The sequence below is a fragment of the Boleophthalmus pectinirostris genome, unplaced genomic scaffold (genome assembly GCF_026225935.1).
Source record: "Boleophthalmus pectinirostris isolate CB_2022bp ecotype Guang Dong unplaced genomic scaffold, ASM2622593v1 HiC_scaffold_19, whole genome shotgun sequence".
In the NCBI taxonomy this organism is placed as follows: domain Eukaryota; kingdom Metazoa; phylum Chordata; class Actinopteri; order Gobiiformes; family Gobiidae; genus Boleophthalmus; species Boleophthalmus pectinirostris.
The window spans coordinates 40912764-40939241 of record NW_026571140.1 but is presented as its reverse complement, the minus strand read 5'-3'; the positions used below and the strand labels follow the sequence as shown (position 1 = coordinate 40939241).

The 26478-nt window shown below is 42.0% G+C and overlaps 1 protein-coding gene across 1 annotated transcript; it reads left to right on the top strand.

Annotated features, from left to right (window-relative positions):
* Positions 1 to 5227: 5227 nt before the first annotated feature.
* LOC110161965 (brain-specific serine protease 4-like) lies at positions 5228 to 26063 on the top strand. Its single transcript, XM_055154356.1, has 14 exons — positions 5228 to 5279; positions 8169 to 8272; positions 8370 to 8449; positions 9337 to 9418; positions 11010 to 11190; positions 11607 to 11740; positions 12294 to 12443; positions 19120 to 19261; positions 20466 to 20569; positions 20667 to 20746; positions 22029 to 22110; positions 23540 to 23720; positions 23936 to 24069; positions 25902 to 26063. The coding sequence occupies exons 1-14, from the start codon at positions 5228 to 5230 to the stop codon at positions 26061 to 26063; spliced, it is 1668 nt and encodes a 555-aa protein (XP_055010331.1).
* Positions 26064 to 26478: the final 415 nt, after the last annotated feature.

Genomic DNA, 26478 nt, shown 5'->3' with positions numbered 1-26478 from the left:
TGAACTTGTATGTAAATAGGAATAAGTCAATTTTTGTTGTAAAATCCTGCACTCGGCTCCACTTGTTGGACATTTTGTTGATGAGGGTGTCACGGTCAACAGTCAAAACGATCGTCCTTTAAGAGCGTTTGGAAAGAGACAAGTCTTCATTTGTGCTGCTCTGGTGGGAGGGGCCACGTACAGAGACGCTGGAGACGCTGCTGTGATAAACACCACAGAAAATTAACAAGATTTTAATAGAAAAATCAGCCGAGGGCCAGATTAAAGGTCTTTGGAGGGGCGGATCTGGCCCCCGGGCCGTATGTTTGACACCTGTGTTCTAGACTATTCCACAGATGAACACCTCTGACGGAGACGCATCGACTTTTCAGGCTGCTCCTCACGTGAGCTTTCTGAAAGAGGCTCGATCCTCTCAGATTATACTCACTCTCTCTGGGTTTGAACATCTCTTGGATTCTCTGAGGGAGCAGATTATTCTGTGCCTTAAACATGACAGTTGCAGTATTTAGATGAACGAAATCATGTCATTTTAATGTATTTAATTTAATAAAGAGAGCATTTGTTGGGGCGTAGGAATCAGCAAAGTTGGGGCAAAGTAAGTAAGAGTAAGAGTTAAAGAAAGAAAAGAAGAACTTTGGACCACTGCAAACTGTTTAGAATGAACTAGTTATGTTTTTTTTACATTTTTAAGTCAAAATCTGGTACTTGAATCCAAAATATATGGATCTGTACCTCATTCTTTCACCCCAGCGTAAAGAATAAAGTATAGATCCATTTATTTTGCACAAAGCAATCTGTCTCAAAATGGAAAAGTTCTTATTTTCTATTTTTTTGAGGATTTGAGTTGCACAGCCGCTGCCCTCTGCCTGAACTTTTACCATCAAATCCCAAGACATATTATGATTCAGTATCTGATTTTTACTGTCTCAAAAACCTGAAAAACAGAACTGGATCATTTGAAACAGTCTGCAGTCGTCCAAAGTTCTTCCTCACTTTCCTTTTGCATTCAGAACATCCTAATTATCCACCAACAAAGAGTTTATAAGAACCTTTGAGCAAACCAGAGCAGAGTTTACCCATCACGACTTGAGGAGATTCTCAAACAATATATCTGTGCTGGGCCAAGATACATTTTGCTTCATCTCCGTGGAGAAAACCAGGCTGAGTTTCAAGACAGATGGAGACCCCCCTCCCCTCACCGTAAAACTGCATCTTTCCGATGTATTTTTGAAGAAATAAAAACACTGCAGTGGAATAAAAATTGTAGAAACTGTCTTCCTTCTGACCTCCTGTGTATATCTGAGAGTTTCTGTTACTTATTGATTTATTTTCTACTTTATTTTGACTTGTAAATATACAGAGTGTTGTAGTCAAGAGCGCACTAATCGAGACCAAGACCTGTCTGAGACTACAGGGTCCAGAGACCAGGATAAGACCAAGACCTCTGAGAGTCGAGACCAAGACAAGACCAAGACCACAGGGTCCAGAGACCAGGATAAGACCAAGACCTCTGAGGGTCGAGACCAAGACAAGACCAAGACCACAGGGTCCAGAGACCAGGATAAGACAAGACCTCTGAGATCGAGACCAAGACAAGACCAAGACCACAGGTCTGAGACCAGGATAAGACCAAGACCTCTGAGAGTCCAGACCAAGACAAGACCAAGACCACAGGGTCCTGAGACCAGGATAAGACCAAGACCTCTGAGGGTCGAGACCAAGACAAGACCACAGGGTCCAGAGACCAGGATAAGACCAAGACCTCTGAGAGTCGAGACCAAGACAAGACCAAGACCACAGGGTCCTGAGACCAGGATAAGACCAAGACCTCTGAGAGTCGAGACCAAGACAAGACCAAGACCACAGGGTCCTGAGACCAGGATAAGACCAAGACCTCTGAGAGTCGAGACCAAGACAAGACCAAGACCACAGGGTCCTGAGACCAGGATAAGACCAAGACCTCTGAGAGTCGAGACCAAGACAAGACCAAGACCACAGGGTCCTGAGACCAGGATAAGACCAAGACCTCTGAGAGTCGAGACCAAGACAAGACCAAGACCACAGGGTCCAGAGACCAGGATAAGACCAAGACCTCTGAGAGTCGAGACCGAAACAAGACAGAGACTTTTAAAGACCGAGACCAGGACAAGACCAAGACCTCTGAGAGTTGAGACCGAGACAAGACCAAGACCACAGGGTCCTGAGACCAGGATAAGACCAAGACCTCTGAGAGTCGAGACCAAGACAAGAGAGACCAGAACAAGACCAAGACCTCTGAGACAGAGACAAGACCTTTTAAAGACCGAGACCAAGACCAAGACCTCTGAGAGACCAAGACTCCGAGACCAGACAAGACCAAGACCTCTGAGAGTCGAGACCAAGACAAGACTGAACTTTTAAAGACCGAGACTGAGACAAGACCAAGACCTCTGAGTGTCGAGACCAAGACAAGACCAAGACCACAGGGTCCCGAGACCAGGATAAGACCAAGACCTCTGAGAGTCGAGACCAAGACAAGACTGAGACTTTTAAAGACCGAGACTGAGACAAGACCAAGACCTCTGAGGGTTGAGACCGAGACAAGACCAAGACCTCTGAGAGTTGAGACCGAGACAAGACCAAGACCACAGGGTCCCGAGACCAGGATAAGACCAAGACCTCTGAGAGTCGAGACCAAGACAAGACTGAGACTTTTAAAGACCGAGACTGACAGGACAAGACCAAGACCTCTGAGGGTCGAGACCAAGACAAGACTGAGACTTTTAAAGACCGAGACCAGGACAAGACCAAGACCTCTGAGAGTCGAGACCGAAACAAGACTGAGACTTTTAAAGACCGAGACCAGGACAAGACCAAGACCTCTGAGTGTCGAGACCAAGACAAGACTGAGACTTTTAAAGACCAAGACCAGGACAAGATGTTGACTTAAGTTTCCTCAAAGTAATGTATAAAGTGCAGTGTATTACCTGTAAATGTTCAAAGACCTTTTGCGACGAGAACAAGCCACTACAATTTAAAAGGAACCTACATGTTTAAAAAAAAAAAAAACAGATTCAGAACCAAGATTATGGGGCGAAGCATCACTGTGAAATGAGTTAACTTATCGAATAGTCTTGACAAAGAAATAAAAGAATCAAGAACAATGATGACATTTAAAAAAAAACATATCAAATCGAATGCAATGTGTATGTATGAAAAAGAAAACTAAGTTGTTGTGCATAATAGTGAAGATTTGTGTTTGTAATTAATAAATGTGAAATGTACTGATTTGAAATGTTTTAAAGTAAATATTGGTGTTGATGTTTTGTCTTGAAAAGGGAAAATGGGGCAGAGAACATAAGATTTCTCCTTCTGCTCATTTTCATTCATTTCTTGTATGTTTGATGTTGTGACACTGTTGATGTCTTTTTATTTATGAATGAAATAAATAAACAATTAAAAAAAAAAAAAAAAAGATCGAGACCACTGCCCTTCAAGACCAATTCAAGACCATCTTTGTAAAATGCAAATAAATGTTGAAAATTACAGTTATTTTGGCTCATGTAAATCAATGTATTTACAAATCTGTCACCATTTTATGACTCGTCAAGTGTCAGACCTCGAAACCAAGACAAGACCGAGTCCAAGCGCCTTCAAGACCGAGACAAGACCGAGTCCAAGTGCCTTCAAGACCGAGACAAGACCGAGTCCAAGCGCCTTCAAGACTGAGACAAGACCGAGTCCAAGCGCCTTCAAGACTGAGACAAGACCGAGTCCAAGCGCCTTCAAGACTGAGACAAGACCGAGTCCAAGCGCCTTCAAGACCGAGACAAGACCGAGTCCAAGCGCCTTCAAGACTGAGACAAGACCGAGTCCGAGCGCCTTCAAGACCGAGAAAAGATCGAGTCCGAGCGCCTTCAAGACCGAGAAAAGATCGAGTCCAAGTGCCTTCAAGACTGAGACAAGACCGAGTCCAAGTGCCTTCAAGACCGAGACAAGACCGAGTCCAAGTGCCTTCAAGACCGAGACAAGACCGAGTTCCAAGTGCCTTCAAGACCGAGACAAGACCGAGTCCAAGTGCCTTCAAGACCGAGACAAGACCGAGTCCAAGTGCCTTCAAGACTGAGACAAGACCGAGTCCAAGTGCCTTCAAGACCGAGACAAGACCGAGTCCGAGCACGTTCAAGACCGAGACAAGACCGAGTCCAACCGCCTTCAAGACCGAGAAAAGATCGAGTCCAAGCGCCTTCAAGACCGAGAAAAGATCGAGTCCAAGCGCCTTCAAGACCGAGACAAGACCGAGTCCAAGCGCCTTCAAGACCGAGAAAAAGATCGAGTCCAAGCGCCTTCAAGACCGAGACAAGACCGAGTCCAAGCGCCTTCAAGACCGAGAAAAGACCGAGTCCAAGCGCCTTCAAGACCGAGAAAAGACCGAGTCCAAGCGCCTTCAAGACCGAGAAAAGACCGAGTCCAAGCGCCTTCAAGACCGAGAAAAGATCGAGTCCAAGCGCCTTCAAGACCGAGACAAGACCGAGTCCAAGCGCCTTCAAGACCGAGAAAAGACCGAGTCCAAGCGCCTTCAAGACCGAGAAAAGACCGAGTCCAAGCGCCTTCAAGACCGAGACAAGACCGAGTATAACCACATTCCTAGTTTAGTCCTGGTTTAGTCTTGATTTAGTTCTAGTTTAGATTTAAATTAGTCCTGGTTTAGTCCTAGTTTAGTCCTGGTTTAGTCATGGTTTATTACTAATTTATACCTGGTTTAGGCTTGGGATAATTCTAATTTAGTCCTAGTTTAGACCTGGTTGAGTCCTGGTTTAGTTCTAGTTTAGACTTAGATTAGTCCTGGGTTAGTCCAGGTTAAGTTCTAGTTTAGGCCTGGTCTAGTCCTGGATTAGTCCTAGTTTAGACCTGGTTGAGTCCTGGTTTGTGGATCAATAAAGTATAAACCAGTGAAACCTGAAATAAATTAATCAATCAGTCAAGTCTATACTGTGAAACATTCCAAACTGGCAATTAAAATCTCCATGGAAACAAGCAAATAAAATAAAAATAAAAAAATCCTGACCCTGCACCTGTACGTTAAACCCGTGGGACATAAACACAGATAAACACCTGCGTCTATAGGCTCGGGGACGGCCTCTTCTGATTGGCCGAGGGGGACGTATGGGGGCGCGCTCCGATTGGCCGAGAGCCGGGGGTCCCGGGTTTAAAAGGGGGTCCGGTCCGACAGCCGAGCATCGTCACAATGGCCTTCCTGTGGATCGTCTCCTGCCTCGCCTTCGTCAGCGCCGCCTACGGTGAGAGAACGGAACTGCACACACACGGACACGGTCTAGTCCTGGGTCAGACCTGGTTTAGTCCTGGATTAGATCTACTCTAGACCTGGTTTAGTTCTAGTTTAGACCTGGTTTAGTCCTGGGTTAGTTCTAGTTTAGGCCTGGGTTACACATGGGGGAGTTCTACTTAAGACCTGGTTTAGGCCTGGCTGAGTTCTGCTCTAGACCTGGTTTAGTTCTAGTTTAGACCTGGTTTAGTTCTGGGTTAGTTCTAGTGTAGGCCCAGTTTAATCCAGGGTTAGACATGGGTGAGTTCTAGTTTAGACCTGGTTTAGTCCTGGGTTAGTTCTAGTTTAGGCCTGGTTTAGTTCTAGTTTAGTTCTAATTTAGTTCTGGGTTAGTCCTGTTTTAGTTGTAGTTTAGGCCTGGTTTAGTTCTGGGTTAGTTTTAGTTTAGGCCTGGTTTAATTCTGGGTTAGTTCTAGTCCTGGTGTAGTCCTGGTTTAGTTTTAATTTAGTCCTGGGTTAGTTCTACTCTCGATCTGGTTTAGTCCTGGTTTAATTGTAGTTTAGGCTTGATTTAGTCCTGGGTTAGACATGGGTGAGTTCTACTCAAGGCCTGGTTTAGTCCTGAGCTAGTTCTCCATTTAATCTTGGTTTAGATTTGGTTTAGTGCTGGTTAAATTCTAGTTTAGTCCTGGTTTAATCCTGGTTTAGTCCAGGTTTAGTTCTTTTTTGTGGCGTGTTCCTGGTCTGCAGTGGTCAGTGTCTGTCAGATGCACTTCAACTCTAGTTTAGTCCTGGTTTAGAGGTGACTTAGTCCTAGGTTAGACCTGGTTTAGTCACAAATTGGTTTGTGACCATTTTAGTCCTGGTTTAGACTTGGGTTAGACTTGGTTTAGAACTGGTTTAGCTCTGGTTTAGTCTTGGTGTGGATCTAGTTTAGTCCTGGTTTAGAAGCCAACTTAGTCCTGTTAGTTAGTCCTGGTTTAGTCCTAGTTTAGTCCTGGTTTAGTTCTGGTTTGTGATCAATTTAGTCCTGCTTTAGACTTGAGTTAGATCTGGTTTAGTCTTGGGTTAGTTCTAGTTTAGACCTTGTTTAGTCCTAGTTTAATTCTGGTTTAATTCTAACTTAGTCCTGTTAGTTAGACCTAGTTTAGTCCTGGTTTGTGACCAATTTATTTCTGGTTTAGACCTGGGTTAGACTTGATTTAGAACTGGTTTAGTCCTGGGTTAGTTGTAGTTTAGTCCTAGTTTAGTCCTGGTTTAGTTCTGCGTCCAAACATGAGCAGACTTTTCTTTGTTGTGTGTTTTTAGTGGGATCAGAGGCTCCTCGTGTATTTAAAGTCAAACTCACGTCGCTTTTTTGACTGACAATGAGGTTTTTTTTTTGTGAGGACTGTGGACTTGACTATGGCCCAAACGCTCTGAATATTTCAACAGCGGATTCCGTGGAGATTTGAGAGAACATAAATCCATATTTTAGCTCGAGGCTGTGAACCGTAAACACCGCCACAAAACTTTCACATTTTCCTCCAAACAGAAATTCTATTACCACAAACCTGCACAATGTAATGTTCATATCAGCAGCTTGAGATCCGTCTATTTAATTGTCATATTTACCATCTGTAGAATATTTTTAGACCGTAAAACCAACAAAGACAAAACATATTTTATAGATTTTATAGAAAGATGTTTACAGCCTGTTTACACGAGAACACTTCAGGGTAAAAACGACAAAATATTTTATCAGAAGTGCCTTTTGTTTAGACGGTGATGGTGTTTTGAGGCTTAAAAAAACGCAAAAATCGACCACAACACCATGGATCATGACAGAAAGGGCCAAAGCTGAAGCAAAAGTACCAAACCCGATTAAAAAACGACAGAATTTCACGAAAGAAAGCAGCGTAGGAACAACAACTTCACTTATGACTCATTGTACATATAAGAGACAAAACAAAAATTAAAACAAACTAAATTTAATGCGTAATTCATTCATTCCAGAGCTTTATATCTTTCAAAACTTAACGCTTTATTAACACTCTTTTTTTAAACTCTTTTACAGTGTTGGACTTTTTAAAATCATAAACTAAACCCTCAAAACAGAAATACAATCACTTTTTAAAGATGCCAATTCTGATTAGTTTTTTTGTTTTGTTTTGTTTTTCGTTTATGGTCGTACAAACTAATAATAACGTTAACGAAGGCACAAAAGTTTATCGTTTATGATCGTACAAAATAAACCGGCAATGAATAATAAACTTACAGGAGGCTCCCAGCAAATGTAGAGAATCTGCAGAGACACTATTAGTGAACAGAGGAGGATCTGCAATCACCTCCGTCAGATTCCGGACGCACCAGGTCGTCGCAGTCGAGTCAGACGGATCTGGACGAGACCTGGAGAATCAGCCGATGGTGGGACGACTTTGCGGAAGGAGTAGGTGATGAAAATGCGCCGCGTGAAAGCTTCCGTATGTGCAAAGACGCTCTTGTCGCTTTAATTCCACACACTTTTGCGTCACCGTGTGCACGCAGATTTCCACCCCGAAAACACTTGTCTAAACGTAGAATAAAAAGTGAAGACTCGAGGCCACTTTTGCGTCTTCTGTTCAGACCGTCCTCGTAAAAACGTAGACTTACACACAGTATTGCAATCATAACAGAGTCTAAACCTGCAAACAGAGACACATCCAAGTTTGTGTCTTTCTCAGTTTATGTTCAGGCCTCACGTGAAGCTCAGAACCTCCAGAAATCCCCCTTGAGATGCAGAGGCCGCACTAGCACTGACTCAGGACTGTCTGCAGGAGTTGGGGTTTTGGGAGTGATTGTTCAGATCAGAGAGAGGCATTTTAGTTAAAACAGTTTTATCATAATCACAGTTTTGGGTTAAAGTCTGTGTTTGTGTGTCCAGGCTGCGGTGTCCCCGAAATCCCCCCCGAGGTGACCGGCTACGCCCGCATCGTCAACGGAGAGGAGGCCGTGCCCCACTCCTGGCCCTGGCAGGTGTCTCTCCAGGTCAGACTCAAACGCTTCGTCTCATAAAACACTTTTACTGTCGACTTCAGTGTGTTTAAGACAGAAACTTAAGTCTAAATCTGTGTCTGTGTCTCAGCAATCCAACGGCTTCCACTTCTGCGGAGGTTCCCTCATCAACGAGAACTGGGTCCTGACCGCCGCCCACTGCAACGTCAGGTCAGAAGTCTAAAGCAGGACTAAACCAAAGCTAAACCAGGACTGAACTAAGACTGAACCAGGACTAAAGCAGGACTAAAGCAGGACTAAACCAGGACTGAAAGGACTGAAACAGGACTAAACAGAGGACTAAAGCAGGACTAAAGCAGGACTGAACCAGGACTAAAGCAGGACTAAACCAGGACTGAACAGGACTAAAGGAGACTAAAGCAGGACTGAACCAGGACTAAAGCAGGACTGAACCAAGGACTAAGCAGGACTGAAACAGACTGAACCAGGACTGAACAAGGACTGAACTAAGGCTGAACCAGGACTGAACTAGGACCGAACCAGGACTGAACCAGGACTAAAGCAGGACTAAACAGGACTGAACAGGACTAAAGCAGGACTAAAAGGACTGAACCAGGACTAAAGCAGGACTAAAGGACTAAAGCAGGACTGAAACAGGACTGAACAGGACTAAGGGACTAAAGGACTGAAACAGGACTAAAACCAGGACCAGAGGACTGAAACAGGGCTAAACCAGAACTGATCCAGGACTAAACAAGGACTAAATGGGACTAAACCAGGACTAAACGAGATCTAAACAAGGGCTAAACTAGAACTGAACCAGGACTAAAACCAGGACTAAAGCAAGTTTGAACCAATTGAAAAGAAACAATGATGGAAAATTTGACCTCTGGTGAATCATTGATCTATATTCTAAGTAGGTTTACAATATTTATCCCAAAGAACCAATAATTTCCCAACCACATCAGTCTGTCCCAGGGCGTCTGTGGCTGAGTCTAGTCTTTATAATGTACTGCAGGATTTACACATCTATAAAATCTATTTATAATATCTATAAAGTCTTTTTTTCCATGTCTGTTCCTGTTTCCGTTGATCAGAACTTACCACTACGTGATTCTTGGAGAGCACGATAAGGGCTACGGCTCCAACGAGGTCGTGCAGAAGATCAAGCCCGCCAGAGTAAGACTCCACAACCTCAACAAATGCACTCAGAGAACACACAGTATGCACAACAGACTTATTTGAGATTTCAATCACGATATAACGTTATTCTCTCATCAAAAACATAACTGGGGCTGTGTTTCGCGTTAATCATTCTCGACGTTTAAATAGTTTAGAATGTCGTTAATTCCAGCAGACGGCGACATAACTCCAGAACGCAGTGTTTGAGCATCTTAAAGCGAGACTAAACACCTAAACTTCGCCCACAAACACATTTCAGACACAACTTCTCAGCTGACAGGGGACGAGAGGCTGTAATCTGGGCAGTCCTGCGTGATGTCACATAGTACTTGAGATTGCAGAGCCCACGGGAGGCAGCATGTGCTTAGATTCAGACGCTTCTGACCACCACAAAACTGAAAATTGATCTAGTTTGCGTTAAAGATGCTAAAAAGTGACTAAGACATGACTATAGATCAGTGTTTCCCAAACTTTTTTTTATGGGGACCCATATTTTAAAAGTCACAAACAACCCAATCCCATAGATATTATTCATAAATCACAAAATAAAGTTGTATTTGCACATTATTGACCATTAATAAAGATATTTTATTGTTGATTGAGTGATCATGTCTCTGAACAATTAGTATGACTGACTCACTGAAGCAGCAATAAAATGATCCGTAAGTCGCCTATTTGGACTTTAAATGTAGCCCTTTTCTTTTTCTTTTCAACAATCAATTGAACCAAGAAAAGTGGAACAAAATAGTCAATAAAATAATTACAAAAAGATTAGGAATTATAGAAAACATGTCTTAACATTTCAACACGTGTCAGAACTGTATATTGCAGTTCTACATGCAGATCGTGCGTAGCCTGATTCATCAGCCGGTTTCATTTTGTAGAAACCGTCTGACCTCGCAGCATTAGGATTCGTTCGCTCGACGGTGGGCGGGTACTTTTTTTAATTTAATCAATCGCTGCTATTTGGTCGTGACGTATGTAATGCCCCACTAACAGGTCTAACTGGTTTATAAAGCTTTTCCCAAATCCCATAGGAAGACAGTAACTTTCTCTTTAATCCATCTTTAAATCCTCAATCTCGGGAATCGTTGCCAACACAAAATGTATGGCTCATCTGATTGGTTGGTGCCCGGATTCGCACTTCTGGGGTTCTTGCAAACCGTCTAGTGTATTCCGAGTCCTGACCCAGTCGCTGGAGAGAAATGGCTAGATCATGACAAGGCGACCCAAAAAAATGTCTTGCAACCCACCTGAGAGTCGCGACCCAGTCTTTGGGAAACCGATATCGATGTTAATACTTTGACTTTAAGTATTTACAGATACCCGATGCTGAGCAATGCCAATGTAGGGACTGAAAATGACTTTTTTTTTCTTAGTTAACACTTCTTCTTACACGAGAGATCCAGAGATTGTGTTATGTAACTGTTCTTTATGCTTCAAATTACAACTGAACAGATTTGCATGAATAAAACTCACACATTATGAGACGCTCAAGGAAAAAGCTGCTGAAAAAATCAATGATCACCAACCAGGATGTCAAATCGTAAACAAGTGATGTATAATATTTGTGGTCTGTCTCCCAAAGGTGTTCACTCACCCCAACTGGAACCCCCGCACCATCAACAATGACATCACCCTGATCAAGCTGTCCACCCCCGCGCGCATGGGCAAGGCCGTGTCCCCCGTGTGCGTCGCTGAGTCCAGTGACGTCTACAACGCCGGCACGACCTGTGTGACCTCCGGATGGGGCCTGACCCGCTACAACGGTGAGACCAAGAGCACAACCAGGACTAAACCAGGACTAGAGCAGGACTGAACCAGGACTAGAGCAGGACTGAACCAGGACTAGAGCAGGATGCACTAGACCAGGAATAAAGCAGGACTGAACCAGAGCTGACCCAAGACTGTACCAGGTCTAAACTATGACTAAAGCAGGACTAAGCAGGACTGAACAAGGACTAAGCAGGACTGAACAAGGACTGAACCTGGACCAAAGCAGGGCTAAACCAGACCAGTGTGCACTTCTCTAATATGTTTATGATGCTTTCTGCGTTTTGCCTCAGGAGAGTCAAAAGAGCCAGGGCTAAATAAACAAGAACTACTTAAAAACAACATTTTGCAAATGAAGTTTATTCTGAAAGATAATTTTACAGAAACATGAACTTTGATGTGTGTGTTGTAGCTCCCAGCACCCCCAACAAGCTGCAGCAGGCCGCTCTGCCTCTTCTGTCCAACGATCAGTGCAAGAGACACTGGGGCAACCAAATCAGCGACGTGATGATCTGCGCTGGAGGAGCTGGAGCCACCTCCTGCATGGTAAACATAATATACTATGCTCTACTATATAGGGATGTACCAAAAACTGAAATATCGTGATATCATATCGTCAAAAGCCTCACAATAGCATCACGGACCATTACAATATATTGAATTACAATTGAACTCCTCCCAGCTCTGAGTTTTTTCGTCTGCAACCGCCAATACCCGTCAGCTGCCTCAGGACTCCCATGAGCCACCAAGGCCTGACAGGACTCCTTCTTCAGCCTGACGGCATCCCTTACTTCCGGTGTCCACCACCGGGTTCGGAGATTGCCACTGCGACAGGCACCACAGACAAATAATGAAAAAAAAAATATTTTTTTTTTGTTTTCTTATTTTTGGTTTTATCTTGAAAAACAAATGAATGAATGACACACAGATTACAATGGTCTATACTATAATTTTTATATTATTTACTGGAGCTAGAGCCACTTCCTGCCTCATTACACACTTCACCTTTAAAATACCAAGATCTGTTGAAGTTCTCGTCACACTTTTGTATATTTCTTTGTGTGAAACCAGAAGTCTGAACGTGTTGTGTGTGTTTCAGGGTGACTCTGGTGGCCCTCTGGTCTGTGAGAAGGACAACGCCTGGACCCTGGTGGGTATCGTGTCCTGGGGCAGCAGCAGATGCTCCACCTCCACCCCCGCCGTCTACGCCCGCGTCACCAAGTTCAGTACCTGGGTGGACCAGACTATGGCCGCCAACTAAACCTGGAACCAGACCTGGACCAGACCAGCTCCAGAAGAGTGAGCTGCAACACCTGAGCCACGACGACCGAAGGAACTCAATAAAGTTTCAATAAGATCAAATTTCACTCTTGTATTTGTCCTTATTTGTTTTTTAAAGCGGGGGTATCACTCAGAATCAACTTTCTGGTGCTTTCTACCATGTTGCATGTTTGAGTAATTTAGTGATCTCTCCTTGGCTCTCTTCAAACCCTCCTTGGATTCTGTACGAGGCTCCGCCCACAAGTCTACATCAGTCACACTCCCACACAATAATTCTCCACAAATATACAAAAACATTATACAAAACTGTACACAACAACTTCAAATCTGGCGTGATGTGTTGTAGCTTCACTATGTGAGATGTAGCGCTCCGAAGGTGGGGTGACTTAGAACAGAGAGCAAAAATATCTAAATATATCATAAGATCTAAATATGTTATGTATTAGCAGTTAATACCACATAGAATTAAAATACCTCCTCTTTAAGCAGTGTTAAAAGCTTTGGGAGTCCTTTATTTATTCCATTTTTGATTGAAATGTTACACAGTAGAACTTTAATTGGCAAAAGTCCATTAAAGATGCTGTACCTGATTTTCACGGTCAAAAAACAAAAAGTCAGAGTTGTCCCTCTCTCTCTCAGGTCCAAGATTAGTCCTGGTTTAGACCTGGTTTAGACCTGGTTTAGTCCTGGTTTAGACCTGGTTTAGACCTGGTTTAAACCTGGTTTAGTCCTGGTTTAGACCTGGTTTAGTCCTGGTTTAGACCTGGTTTAGAACTGGTTTAAACCTGTTTTAGTCCTGGTTTAGTCCTGGTTTAGACCTGGTTTAGTCCTGGTTTAGCCCTGGTTTAGTCCTGGTTTAGTCCTGGTTTAGTCTTGGTTTAGACCCGGTTTAAACCCAGTTTAGACCTGGTTTAGTCCTGGTTTAGTCCTGGTTTAGTCTTGGTTTAGACCCGGTTTAAACCCAGTTTAGACCTGGTTTAGACCTGGTTTAGTCCTGGTTTAGACCCAGTTTAGACTCAGTTTAATCCTGGTTTAGTCTTGGTTTAGACCTGGTTTAGACCTGGTTCATCCTGATTTAGACCTGGTTTAGTCCTGGGTTAGTTCTACACTAAACCTGGTTTATTTTTTTTTTTTTATTAAATTAGACAAATTATAACACACAAATTCATCAGCAATTTATAAAAGAAAAAAAAATCTTATTGCAAACAGAGCCCAAAGAAAATCATTATCCGTAAATGTTTCCAAACGTTTTCCGGTTTTGTGACGTAAACGAGAGCCTGTAAATATTTTGTGATTTGTGAGCTGCTGTGTCCAAATCATTTCACTTGTGGATCAGTAAAGATTGTTTAAGTCTAAATCTAAGTCAGGATGTACCAGTGAAATCTGAAATAAATAAATAGTCAAGTCTATACTGTGAAATATTCTCAAATCTCCATGGAAACAAGCAAATAAAATAATTTTAGTTTAGTTCTAGTTTAGACTTGGATTAGTTCTAGTTTAGACCTGGTTTAGTTTGAGTTTAGACCTGGTTTAGTTCGGGGTTTAGACCTGGTTTAGTTCTAGTTTAGACCTGGTTTAGTTTGAGTTTAGACCTGGTTTAGTTCGAGTTTAGGTCTGGGTTAGGACTGGTTTAGTTCTAGTTTAGACCTGGTTTAGGCCTGGTTTAGTTCTAATTTAGACCTGGTGTAGTTCTAGTTTAGACCTGGTTTAGTTTGAGTTTAGACCTGGTTTAGATCTAATTTAGACCTGTTTTAGTTCTAGTTTTGACCTGGTTTAGTTTGAGTTTAGACCTGGTTTAGTTTGAGTTTAGACCTGGTTTAGTTTGAGTTTAGACCTGGTTTAGTTTGAGTTTAGACCTGGTTTAGTTCGAGTTTAGACCTGGTTTAGGCCTGGTTTAGTTCTAATTTAGACCTGGTTTAGTTCTAGTTTAGACCTGGTTTAGGCCTGGTTTAGTTCTAATTTAGACCTGGTGTAGTTCTAGTTTAGACCTGGTTTAGTTTGAGTTTAGACCTGGTTTAGTTTGAGTTTAGACCTGGTTTAGTTTGAGTTTAGACCTGGTTTAGTTCTAGTTTAGACTTGGTTTAGTTCTAGTTTAGACCTGGTTTTAGTTCTAGTTTAGACCTGGTTTAGTTCTGGTTTAGTCTTGGTTTAGACCCGGTTTAGACCCAGTTTAGACCTGGTTTAGACCTGGTTTAGTCCTGGTTTAAACCCAGTTTAGACTCAGTTTAATCCTGGTTTAGTCTTGGTTTAGACCTGGTTTAGACCTGGTTCATCCTTATTTAGACCTGGTTTAGTCCTGGGTTAGTTCTACACTAAACCTGGTTTATTTTATTTTTTTTATTAAATTAGACAAATTATAACACACAAATTCATCAGCAATTTATAAAAGAAAAAAAAAAAAATCTTATTGCAAACAGAGCCCAAAGAAAATCATTATCCGTAAATGTTTCCAAACGTTTTCCGGTTTTGTGACGTAAACGAGAGCCTGTAAATATTTTGTGATTTGTGAGCTGCTGTGTCCAAATCATTTCACTTGTGGATCAGTAAAGATTGTTTAAGTCTAAATCTACGTCAGGATGTACCAGTGAAATCTGAAATAAATAAATAGTCAAGTCTATACTGTGAAATATTCTCAAATCTCCATGGAAACAAGCAAATAAAATAATTTTAGTTTAGTTCTAGTTTAGACTTGGATTAGTTCTAGTTTAGACCTGGTTTAGTTTGAGTTTAGACCTGGTTTAGTTCGGGTTTAGACCTGGTTTAGTTCGAGTTTAGACCTGGTTTAGTTTGAGTTTAGACCTGGTTTAGTTCGAGTTTAGGTCTGGGTTAGGACTGGTTTAGTTCTAGTTTAGACCTGGTTTAGTTCTAATTTAGATCTGGTGTAGTTCTAGTTTAGACCTGGTTTAGTTTTAGTTTAGGCCTGGTTTAGATCTAATTTAGACCTGTTTTAGTTCTAGTTTTGACCTGGTTTAGTTTGAGTTTAGACCTGGTTTAGTTTGAGTTTAGACCTGGTTTAGTTTGAGTTTAGACCTGGTTTAGTTCGAGTTTAGACCTGGTTTAGGCCTGGTTTAGTTCTAATTTAGACCTGGTGTAGTTCTAGTTTAGACTCTGGTTTAGGCCTGGTTTAGTTCTAATTTAGACCTGGTGTAGTTCTAGTTTAGACCTGGTTTAGTTTGAGTTTAGACCTGGTTTAGTTTGAGTTTAGACCTGGTTTAGTTTGAGTTTAGACCTGGTTTAGTTCTAGTTTAGACCTGGTTTAGTTCTAGTTTAGACTTGGTTTAGTTCTAGTTTAGACCTGGTTTAGTTTCTAGTTTAGACCTGGTTTAGTTCTAGTTTAGACCTGTGTGGCACTTGTACAATGCTACAATAAGGATTAGAACAGATAGGAAGTGTAGTAGTACTAGTAGTAATAGTAGCAACAGGCTGGTTCAGAAGACCAGGGTTCGACTCGTAGGGACCTGGGGTGTTTAATGACACATCCACACAGGCTTGTAGTGCTTAGTTGTTATTTACAGTGTACAAACAGACATTATTTACAACATTTACAGATGTGCACTTTCATATGACTGAGTTCAGAGTCAATGATCGTCAAGTTCAACGCGTCACAGTTCTTAGTCTTAGTTCTTAGCGCAGATGAGCCGCAACAAAAGTTCATATAATTCACACGGGGTCGCGAAAAAAGGCACAAAAGAGAGTTCCAGGGATTGTTGTGGTAAGAACGGGTAATTCCCAGCAAAGTCAATAAGGGCCCAGTGACCACAGCAGGGGGGCAGTGGGTATGTGTGTGTGTGTGTGTGGTTGAGCGGCTGCTACGCCCCTTACCGCACCGGCAGATACTTGCACTCTGAGTTTGGTTCGGGCTCTAGGCCTCAACTCGCCGTCCAGTTTCTGGAACTTGATCTGTAGAAAACAGGACCAGCAGTGAGTAATACAATAACCAAGTACAACTAAGTCACTATAAAACATTTTTCAACATCATAACATTTTGTTTTAATATCATATCAACTGGTTCGCCTGTATTCAGCCTCACATTTTACTATGTCCAGTTTTATGTATTTTAGCATGTTAGTGTGTGTTTAAGTCTTTTATTTAGTAAGTAAGTCTTTATTTATATAGCGCTTTTCACAGACATTTTTTGTCCCCAAAGACGCTTTACAGACCATTATTCAGCATTATTCATTCACTCTATACCTGGTGATGGTAAACTACTATTGTAGCCACAGCTGCCCTGGGGCAGACTGACAGAAGCACGGCTGCCATGCCACTCAGCGCCATCGGTCCCTCCGACCACCAACATCACTCACACACACACCACTTTCATACCAGGCAATGTGGGTGAAGTGTCTTGCCTAAGGACACAATGATTGAATTGATTGTATTTAACTGATCTTGACCATCAACTGTTTTATGGAGACCTGGAGCAAGTTTTGGGTTGATGGGGGAAAACCGGAGCACCCGGAGGAAACCCATCCAGACACGGGGAGAAACATGCAAACTCCACACAGAAAGGATCGAGCGACCCGGGGATCGAACCCAGAACCCAGAACCCAGTGTGTAAGTGTGTGTGCGTGTTTGTGCATATGTGAGTGTGTGTGTGTCTGGGTTGTTTGGTTGTGTGGGGGTTGGGTGGATGGAAATATGGGATTGTTTTTAATCACTGTAAAGCACTTTGTGTTACAATTTTGTATGAAAAGCGCTTTATAAATAAAGTTTGATTTGATTTGATATCATATATATTGTTATAAAGTCATATTCATAATATTCATCCATGTACATGTGCAAGTTTTTGTCAATATCAAGAGAACTCTATAGTAAAATATTCCCCATCAACAATAGGCAATAAGTCATTCTTAAATTAACAATTTAGCAGGGTCATATCATAATCATAAATTGTTGTCAATATTAGTACAAAACTGTGAATAAAGTGCACTGATCAAAATACATATGGTCTTTAACAGCGGTCATATAAATGAATGGGACTGAGTGTCCCTCCCGACAGCACGCGCATTAGCATTAGCATTAGCATTAGCATTAGCTCCGAACGACAACAAACAAAGTTAGCATCACCAGTTCCACTTAGTTAAATCTTTTGGGATCATGACAACACTTCGTCATGAAGGCAAGAGGCATCTAGAGAGGCTGATGACATAACAGTTACTTTAAAATACTTTTAGACCGAAAACAGTAAGTTTTTAAAACAATAATCGCCGACCTGCAGCAGCTCAGTCACACCCTGACGTCCACCGCTCAGTCTCGCGAGACTTCAGAACAACCGTGGTCAAAATATCAGGTAGAGACCAGAGGGCCAGGGACAGAAAAACACCTGGGTTACACCTGGTTTAGGCCTTGGTTAGTTCTAATTTAGACCTGGTTTAGTTCTAGTTTAGACCTGGATTAGTTCTAGTTTAGACCTGGTTTAGGCCCTGGTTTAGTTCTAATTTAGACCTGGTTTAGTTCTAGTTTAGACCTGGATTAGTTCTAGTTTAGACCTGGTTTAGTTCTAGTTTAGATCTGGTTTAGTTCTAGTTTAGACCTGGTTTAGTTCTAGTTTAGACCTGGTTTAGTTCTAGTTTAGATCTGGTTTAGTTCTAGTTTAGACCTGGTTTAGATCTAGTTTAGACCTGGTTTAGGCCTTGGTTAGTTCTAATTTAGACCTGGTTTAGTTCTAGTTTAGACCTGGATTAGTTCTAGTTTAGATCTGGTTTAGTTCTAGTTTAGACCTGGTTTAGTTCTAGTTTAGACCTGGTTTAGGCCTGGGTTAATTCTAAATTAGACCTGGTTTAGTTCTAGTTTAGGTCTGGGTTAGGACTGGTTTAGTTCTAGTTTGGCCCTGGTTTAGTTCTAGTTTAGACCTGGATTAGTTCTAGTTTAGATCTGGTTTAGTTCTAGTTTGGCCCTGGTTTAGATCTAGTTTAGACCTGGTTTAGGCCTTGGTTAGTTATAATTTAGACTTGGTTTAGTTCTGGTTTAGACCTGGATTAGTTCTAGTTTAGACCTGGTTTAGTTCTAGTTTAGACCTGGTTTAGTTCTAGTTTAGACCTGGTTTAGTTCTAGTTTAGACCTGGTTTAGTTCTAGTTTAGATCTGGTTTAGTTCTAGTTTAGACCTGGTTTAGATCTAGTTTAGACCTGGTTTAGGCCTTGGTTAGTTCTAATTTAGACCTGGTTTAGTTCTAGTTTAGACCTGGATTAGTTCTAGTTTAGATCTGGTTTAGTTCTAGTTTAGACCTGGTTTAGGTCTAGTTTAGACCTGGTTTAGGCCTTGGTTAGTTATAATTTAGACTTGGTTTAGTTCTGGTTTAGACCTGGATTAGTTCTAGTTTAGACCTGGTTTAGTTCTAGTTTAGACCTGGTTTAGTTCTAGTTTAGACCTGGTTTAGTCCTGGTTTGTGGCTCAATAAAGTATATACCAGTGAAATCTGAAATCAATCAATCAATCAAGTCTATACTGTGAAACCTTCTCAAATCTCCATGGAAACAAGCAAATAAAATAAATAAACTCCTGAAGTCCTCAAACGTAAACACGCTCATGTTAAAGATGCAGCGTTGGCGTGACCCTGCACCTGTACGTTAAACCCGTGGGACATAAACACAGATAAACACCTGCGTCTATAGGCTCGGGGACGGCCTCTTCTGATTGGCCGAGGGGGACGTATGGCGGAGCGCTCCGATTGGCCGAGAGCCGGGGGTCCCGGGTTTAAAAGGGGGTCCGGTCCGACAGCCGAGCATCGTCACAATGGCCTTCCTGTGGATCGTCTCCTGCCTCGCCTTCGTCAGCGCCGCCTACGGTGAGAGAACGGAACTGCACACACACGGACACGGTCTAGTCCTGGGTCAGACCTGGTTTAGTCCTGGATTAGTTCTAGTTTGGTCCTGGACTAGTTCTAGTTTAGACCTGGGTTAGTTCTAGTTTAGGCCTGGTTTAGTCCTGGGTTAGTACTGGGTTAGTACTGGGTTAGTCCTGGGTTAGCTCTAATTTAGACCTAGTTTAGGCCTGGGTTAGTTCTACTCTAGACCTGGTTTAGGTCTTGTTTAGACCTGATTTAGTCCTTCTCTTAATTATAGTTTAGACCTGGATTAGTCATGAGATAGTTTTAGTTTAGGCCTGGTTTAGACCTGTTTTAGTCCTGGGTTAGTTCTAATTTAGACCTGATTTAGTCCTGGTCTTAATTCTGGTTTAGACCTGGTTTAGTCCTGGGTTAGTTCTACTTTAGACCTGGTTGAGTCCTCGGTATGTTCTACTCTAGGCCTGGTTTAGTCCTGAGTTAGTTCTAATTTAGTCCAGGGTTAGTTTTACTTAAGACCTGGTTTAGTCCTGAGTTAGTTCTAGTTTAGACCTGGTTTAATCCTGGGGTAGGTCTAATTTAGACCTGATTTAGTCCTGAATTAGTTCTAGTTTAGACCTGATTTAGTCCTGGGTTAATTCTAGTTTAGACCTGGTTTAGTTCTAGTTTAGGCCTGGTTTAGTCCTGGGTTAGTTCTAATTTAGACCTGATTTAGTCCTGGTTTTAATTCTAGTTTAGGCCTGTTTGAGTCCTGGTTTAGTTGCAGTTTAGGCTTGGTTTAGTCCTGGATTAGTTCTAGGTTAGGCCTGGTTGAGTCCTGGGTTAATTCTAGTTAGACCTGGTTTAGTCCTGGATTTGTTCTAGTTTAGGCCTGGTTTAGTCCTATGTTAGTTCTAGTGTAGACCTGGTTTAGTTCTGGGTTAGTTCTAGTTTAGTCCTGGGTTAATTTTTCTCTGGACCTGGTTTAGTCCTGGATTTGTTCTAGTTTAGGCCTGGTTTAGTCCTACGTTAGTTCTAGTTTAGACCTGGGTTAGTTCTAGTTTAGTCCTGGTTTAGTCCTAGTTTAGTCCTGGTTTAGTTCTGGTTTGTGACCAGTTTAGTCCTGCTTTAGATTTGAGTGATTGTTCAGATCAGAGAGAGGCATTTTAGTTAAAACAGTTTTATCATAATCACAGTTTTGGGTTAAAGTCTGTGTTTGTGTGTCCAGGCTGCGGTGTCCCCGAAATCCCCCCCGAGGTGACCGGCTACGCCCGCATCGTCAACGGAGAGGAGGCCGTGCCCCACTCCTGGCCCTGGCAGGTGTCTCTCCAGGTCAGACTCAAACGCTTCGTCTCATAAAACACTTGTACTGTCGACTTCAGTGTGTTTAAGACAGAAACTTAAGTCTAAATCTGTGTCTGTGTCTCAGCAATCCAACGGCTTCCACTTCTGCGGAGGTTCCCTCATCAACGAGAACTGGGTCCTGACCGCCGCCCACTGCAACGTCAGGTCAGACACGGGATTATTACACATTTTACAAAGAAAATGAACTGAAAAATAAATGTGCTTAACCAAGACTGAACTAGAATTAAACCTGAACTGAACCAAAGCTAAACCAGGACTGAACCAGGACTAAAGCAGTAGAGAACTAGGTCTAATCCAGGACTAAACCAGGACTGAACCAGAATTAAACCAGGACTGAACAAGGACCAAAACAGGACTAAACCAGGACTGAACTAAGGCTAAACCAGGACTAAACCAGGACTGAACCAGGACTGAACCAGGACTGAACCAGGACTAAACCAGGACTAACCAAACTAACCCAGGCCTAAACCAGGACTAAACCAGGACTGAACCAGGACTGAACCAGGACTAAAGCAGGACTAAACCAAGACTAACCCAGGCCTAAACCAGGACTGAACCAGGACTGAACTAAGGTTAAACCAGGACTGAACCAGTACTGAATTAGGACTAAACCAGGACTGAACCAGGCCTGAACCAGGCCTAAACCAGGACTGAACCATGGACTAAACCAGGATTAAAGCAGGACTAAACCAGGACTGAACCAGGACTAAAGCAGGATTAAAGCAGGACTAAAACAGGACTAAACCAGGACTAAAGCAGGACTAAAGCAGGATTAAAGCAGGACTAAAACAGGACTAAACCAGGACTAAAGCATTATTAAAGCAGGACTAAAACAGGACTAAACCAGGACTGAACCAGGACTAAAGCAGGATTAAAGCAGGACTAAAACAGGACTAAACCAGGACTGAACCAGGACTAAAGCAGGATTAAAGCAGGACTAAAACAGGACTAAACCAGGACTAAAGCATTATTAAAGCAGGACTAAAACAGGACTAAACCAGGACTGAACCAGGACTAAAGCAGGATTAAAGCAGGACTAAAACAGGACTAAACCAGGACTGAACCAGGACTAAAGCAGGACTGACCCAGGCCTGAACCACTAATGAACCAGAACTGAAAAAGGAATGAACCAGGACTAAACCAGGACTGAACCAGGACTGAACCAAGACTAAACAAAGATTATATGTGCGATAAACCAGAACTAAAGCTAAAATCTAAACCAACTGAAAAACAAAGATAGAAAATTTGACCTCTGGTGAATCATTGATCTATATTGTAAGTGTTTCCAATATTTATCCCAGAGAACCAATAAGACTCTAATTTTTATAATGTACGGCAGGATTTACACATCTATAAAATCTGTTTCTCACGTTTTTTCCATGTCTGTTAAATGTGTTCCTGACTCTCGTGTGTTTCTGTTGATCAGAACTTACCACTACGTGATTCTTGGAGAGCACGATAAGGGCTACGGCTCCAACGAGGTCGTGCAGAAGATCAAGCCCGCCAGAGTAAGACAAATATACCGAGAGAACACACAATATTTTAATCATGATATAAGACTGTGCCCTCATCAAAAACGTAACTGGAGCTGTGTTTTGCTTCATTCTTGGCGTTTAAATCGTTCAGTATGTGTCATTAATTCCAGCAGATGGCGACATAACCCCAAACCCCGGTACTGGAGCGGATCTTTGAGCGCGTTTGAGCGTCTTTAAGCGAGACTAAACGCCTAAACTCCGTCTACAGACACATTTCAGCCAGAACTGCTCAGCTGAAAGGGCTCAGCTGAAAGGGCAGGAGGGGCTGTAATCTGGGCAGCTCTGCGTGATGTCACATAGTACTTGAGATTGCAGAGGCCACAGGAGGCAGCACGTACTTAGGTTCTGATGCTGCAGCTGAAAATCGATCTAGTTTTGTCACGTGGAAACAAAGGGAGGACCCAAAATGCACGACTGCTTTAGTTGTTTAACGTAACAAAACCAAAAAAAGAGAAGAAACCAAATCCAAAAAGAGTCCAAAAATAGAATAGAGGTGTGAATGATGAAATTTGTGCATATAATTAATTACCGATGCGCGCAGCATTTATGACTAAAGGCTAATAGCGGTACTTTACTTACTCTCACGCTCTCTCTTTCTCTCACTTTTTTCTCTTCACTAGTTTGACAGCGGCTGAAAACGAAACTTTCAGAAATCTGCGTGTGCATAGGATAAAAAAAAGAAAAAAGAAAAAGTGCATGTTTGGCTGTAGTTCAGCATAAAATGAATAAACCAGGACTAATCTTGGGCTTGAAGAGAGGGAGAGAAATAGAGACAGAGTCCTGACACTCAGTCCTGGTTCACTTCTGGTTTAGTCCTGTTTTACACATGGTTTAGATCCGTTTTAGTCCTGGTTTAGTCCTTTTTCAGTCCTGGTTTAGACCTGGTTCAGTTCTGGTTTAGTCCTGCTTGTAACAAAACAGTCTGAAGAGCCGCTTGGGAGCCGATAGAGGCAGCTGTTTTTAGTGAGCTGAGCCAAAAGAGCCGTTTCTCTAAAAAGAACTGGAATCCCCATCACTAGTGTGTAGAATGTGATGCAAAAATGCCATTAGTCCGACCTACTGTCTGTAAATATGACGTAAAGAGGCAGAATAACAATAAATATTGCTTAAATAAACCCAATTTAAAATCCACTAGAGCCAAACAAACAAACAATTCAAATTTACAGTGAATTTTTACATCACTAAATATATTGGCGATTATATCGGCTATCGGCAGCTCCAACTCCCATTTTATCAGCATCATATCGGCCGCAACAAAATCCATATCGGTCGAGCCCTAAATAAAACTCACACATTATGAGACGCTCAAGGAAGAAAGCTCCTGAAAAAAATCAATGATCACCAACCAGGATGTTAAATCTTAAACAAATAATGCATAATATTTGTGGTCTGTCTCCCAAAGGTGTTCACTCACCCCAACTGGAACCCCCGCACCATCAACAACGACATCACCCTGATCAAGCTGTCCACCCCCGCGCGCATGGGCAAGACCGTGTCCCCCGTGTGTGTGGCCGAGTCCAGCGACGTCTACAACCCCGGCATGACCTGCGTGACCTCCGGATGGGGCCTGACCCGCTACAACGGTGAGACCAAGAGCAGAACAAAGACTAAAGCAGGACTAGAGCAGGACTGAACCAGGACTAAACCAGTACCAAACCAGACCAGTGTGCACTTCTCTGATATCTTACCTCAGGGGAGTCACATGAGCCAGGGCTAAATAAACCAGGATGACTTAAAAACTACATTTTCTGACAGATAATTTTACAGAAACATGAATTTGTGAATGTGTGTGTTGTAGCTCCCAGCACCCCCAACAAGCTGCAGCAGGCCTCTCTGCCTCTTCTGTCCAACGATCAGTGCAAGAGACACTGGGGCAACCAAATCAGCGACGTGATGATCTGCGCTGGAGCCGCTGGAGCCTCCTCCTGCATGGTAAATATGATATAATACTATATACTATACTATACTATAAACTATATACTGGAGCTGGAGCCTCCTCCTGCATGGTAAACACAATATACTATGTTGTACTATATAGGGATGTACCAATAACTGAAAAATTGTGATATCATATCATCAAAAGCCTCACAGTACCATCATGCACCATCAATATATTGAATTACAAGTGTCTTTGCTTAATTCATTGTTATGGTGCAGCATCAGCAAAAAAAACAAACAAAAAAACAGAGGGAACTACATAGACCATGATCCTTTGCTTCATTTCAGCACAGACAGCATGAAGAAATTATGTTATAAAGAGTTTTAAATCTTAGTACTTTGGATTAAGTCTTGTCAAGGTATTTTAACTATAAATATCGCACCGTGACATGCATACTATGAAAATATCGTATCGAGGGATTTGGATATCGTTACATCCCCAATACTGTACTATACTATACTCTACTGTACTCTACTATATTATACTATAGTATAATATACTATATATTATATATTATTTTAATATATATTTATTATTATATATTATTATATATTATACTATAGTATAATATAGTATAATACATTATACTATATTATACTATAGTATAATATACTATAGTATAATATAATATATTATACTAGTATATTATAACATATATAATATATTATACTATAGTATAATATACTATAGTATAATATACTATAGTATATATACTATATTATACTATATTATATATATAGTATACTATATTATACTATGTTATAATATATTATACAATAGTATATTGTATTACACAGGAGCTGGAGCCTCCTCCTGCATGATCAACACAATATAAAACTACACAGTCTGTACCAGTGTTTCCCAAACTTTTACATGACTTAAACTGCGATGCCGAACTGAACCAGAACTAAACCAAGGACTGAACCAGGACTAAACCAAGGACTGAACCAGGACTAAACCAAGGACTGAACCAGGACTAAACCAAGACTGAACCAGAACTAAACCAAGGACTGAACCAGGACTAAACCAAGGACTGAACCAGGACTAAACCAAGGACTGAACCAGGACTAAACCAAGGATGAACCAGAACTAAACCAAGGACTGAGACCGGAACTGAGACCGGGAACAGGACCAGGACTGAGACGGGGACTGAGACCGGAACTGAGACCGGGAACAGGACCAGGACTGAGACGGGGACTGAGACCGAGACCAGACCAGGACTGAGATCGGGATTGAGACCGGAACTGAGACTGGAACTGAGACAGGGACCAGACCGGGACCAAAACTGAGACTGAGACCGGGACCAGACCAGGACTGAAACCGGCACCAGACTGGGACCAGACAGTGATTGAGACAGGGACTGAGATCAGGACCAGACCAGTTTAGTCCTAGTTCAGTTCTGGTTCAGTCCAGGTTAAGTCCGTACGTGGCATCACAGTTTAAGTCACGTAAACAGGAAATGTCCGTTATCTTTTTCTTTTTTCTTTTTTTTTTTCCAATTTTTCATTTAAACACAAAATTGAAAACTGAAAAAATTAATCATTATCTGTTTTTTCATTTTGGTTTTGGAGACAAATAATGAAAAAAAAATTTTTTTTTTCGTTTTCTTATTTTTGGTTTTATCTTGAAAAACAAATGAACAAATGACACACAGATTACAATGGTCTGTACTATAATTTTTATATTATTTACTGGAGCTGGAGCCACTTCCTGCCTCATTACACACTTCACCTTTAAAATACCAAGATCTGTTGAAGTTCTCGTCACACTTTTGTATATTTCTTTGTGTGAAACCAGAAGTCTGAACGTGTTGTGTGTGTTTCAGGGTGACTCTGGTGGCCCTCTGGTCTGTGAGAAGGACAACGCCTGGACCCTGGTGGGTATCGTGTCCTGGGGCAGCAGCAGATGCTCCACCTCCACCCCCGGAGTTTACGCCCGCGTCACCAAGCTCAGGTCCTGGGTGGACCAGACTCTGGCCTCCAACTAAACCTGGAACCAGACCTGGACCAGACCTGAACCAGACCAGATCCAGAAGAGTGAGCTACAACACCTGAGCCACGACGACCGAAGGAACTCAATAAAGTTTCAATAAGATCAAATTTCACTCTTGTATTTGTCCTTAATTGTTTTTTAAAGCGGGGGTATCACTCAGAATCAACTTTCTGGAGCTTTTTACCATGTCTGAGTAATTTAGTGATCTCTCATTGGCCCTATTCAAACTTAGATTCTGTATGAGGCTCCGCCCACAAGTCTACATCACACAATAATTCTCCACAAATATACAAAAAAAAAAAAAGATACAAAACTGAACATTACAACTTCACAAATCTGACGTGATGTGTTGTAACTTCAGTGTGTGTTACGTTGTGCTCTGAAGGTGGGGTGACTTAGCACAGGGAGCA

What these genes read in the sequence shown, in the direction of transcription:
- LOC110161965 (XM_055154356.1), top strand. Translation starts at nt 5,228, where the DNA reads ATGGCCTTCCTGTGGATCGTCTCCTGCCTCGCCTTCGTCAGCGCCGCC. An exon ending in CTGGAGCCACCTCCTGCATG is followed by an intron (nt 11,741 to 12,293) that starts GTAAACATAATA and finishes TGTGTGTTTCAG; the next exon opens with GGTGACTCTGGTGGCCCTCT. An exon ending in AGAAGATCAAGCCCGCCAGA is followed by an intron (nt 22,111 to 23,539) that starts GTAAGACAAATA and finishes TGTCTCCCAAAG; the next exon opens with GTGTTCACTCACCCCAACTG.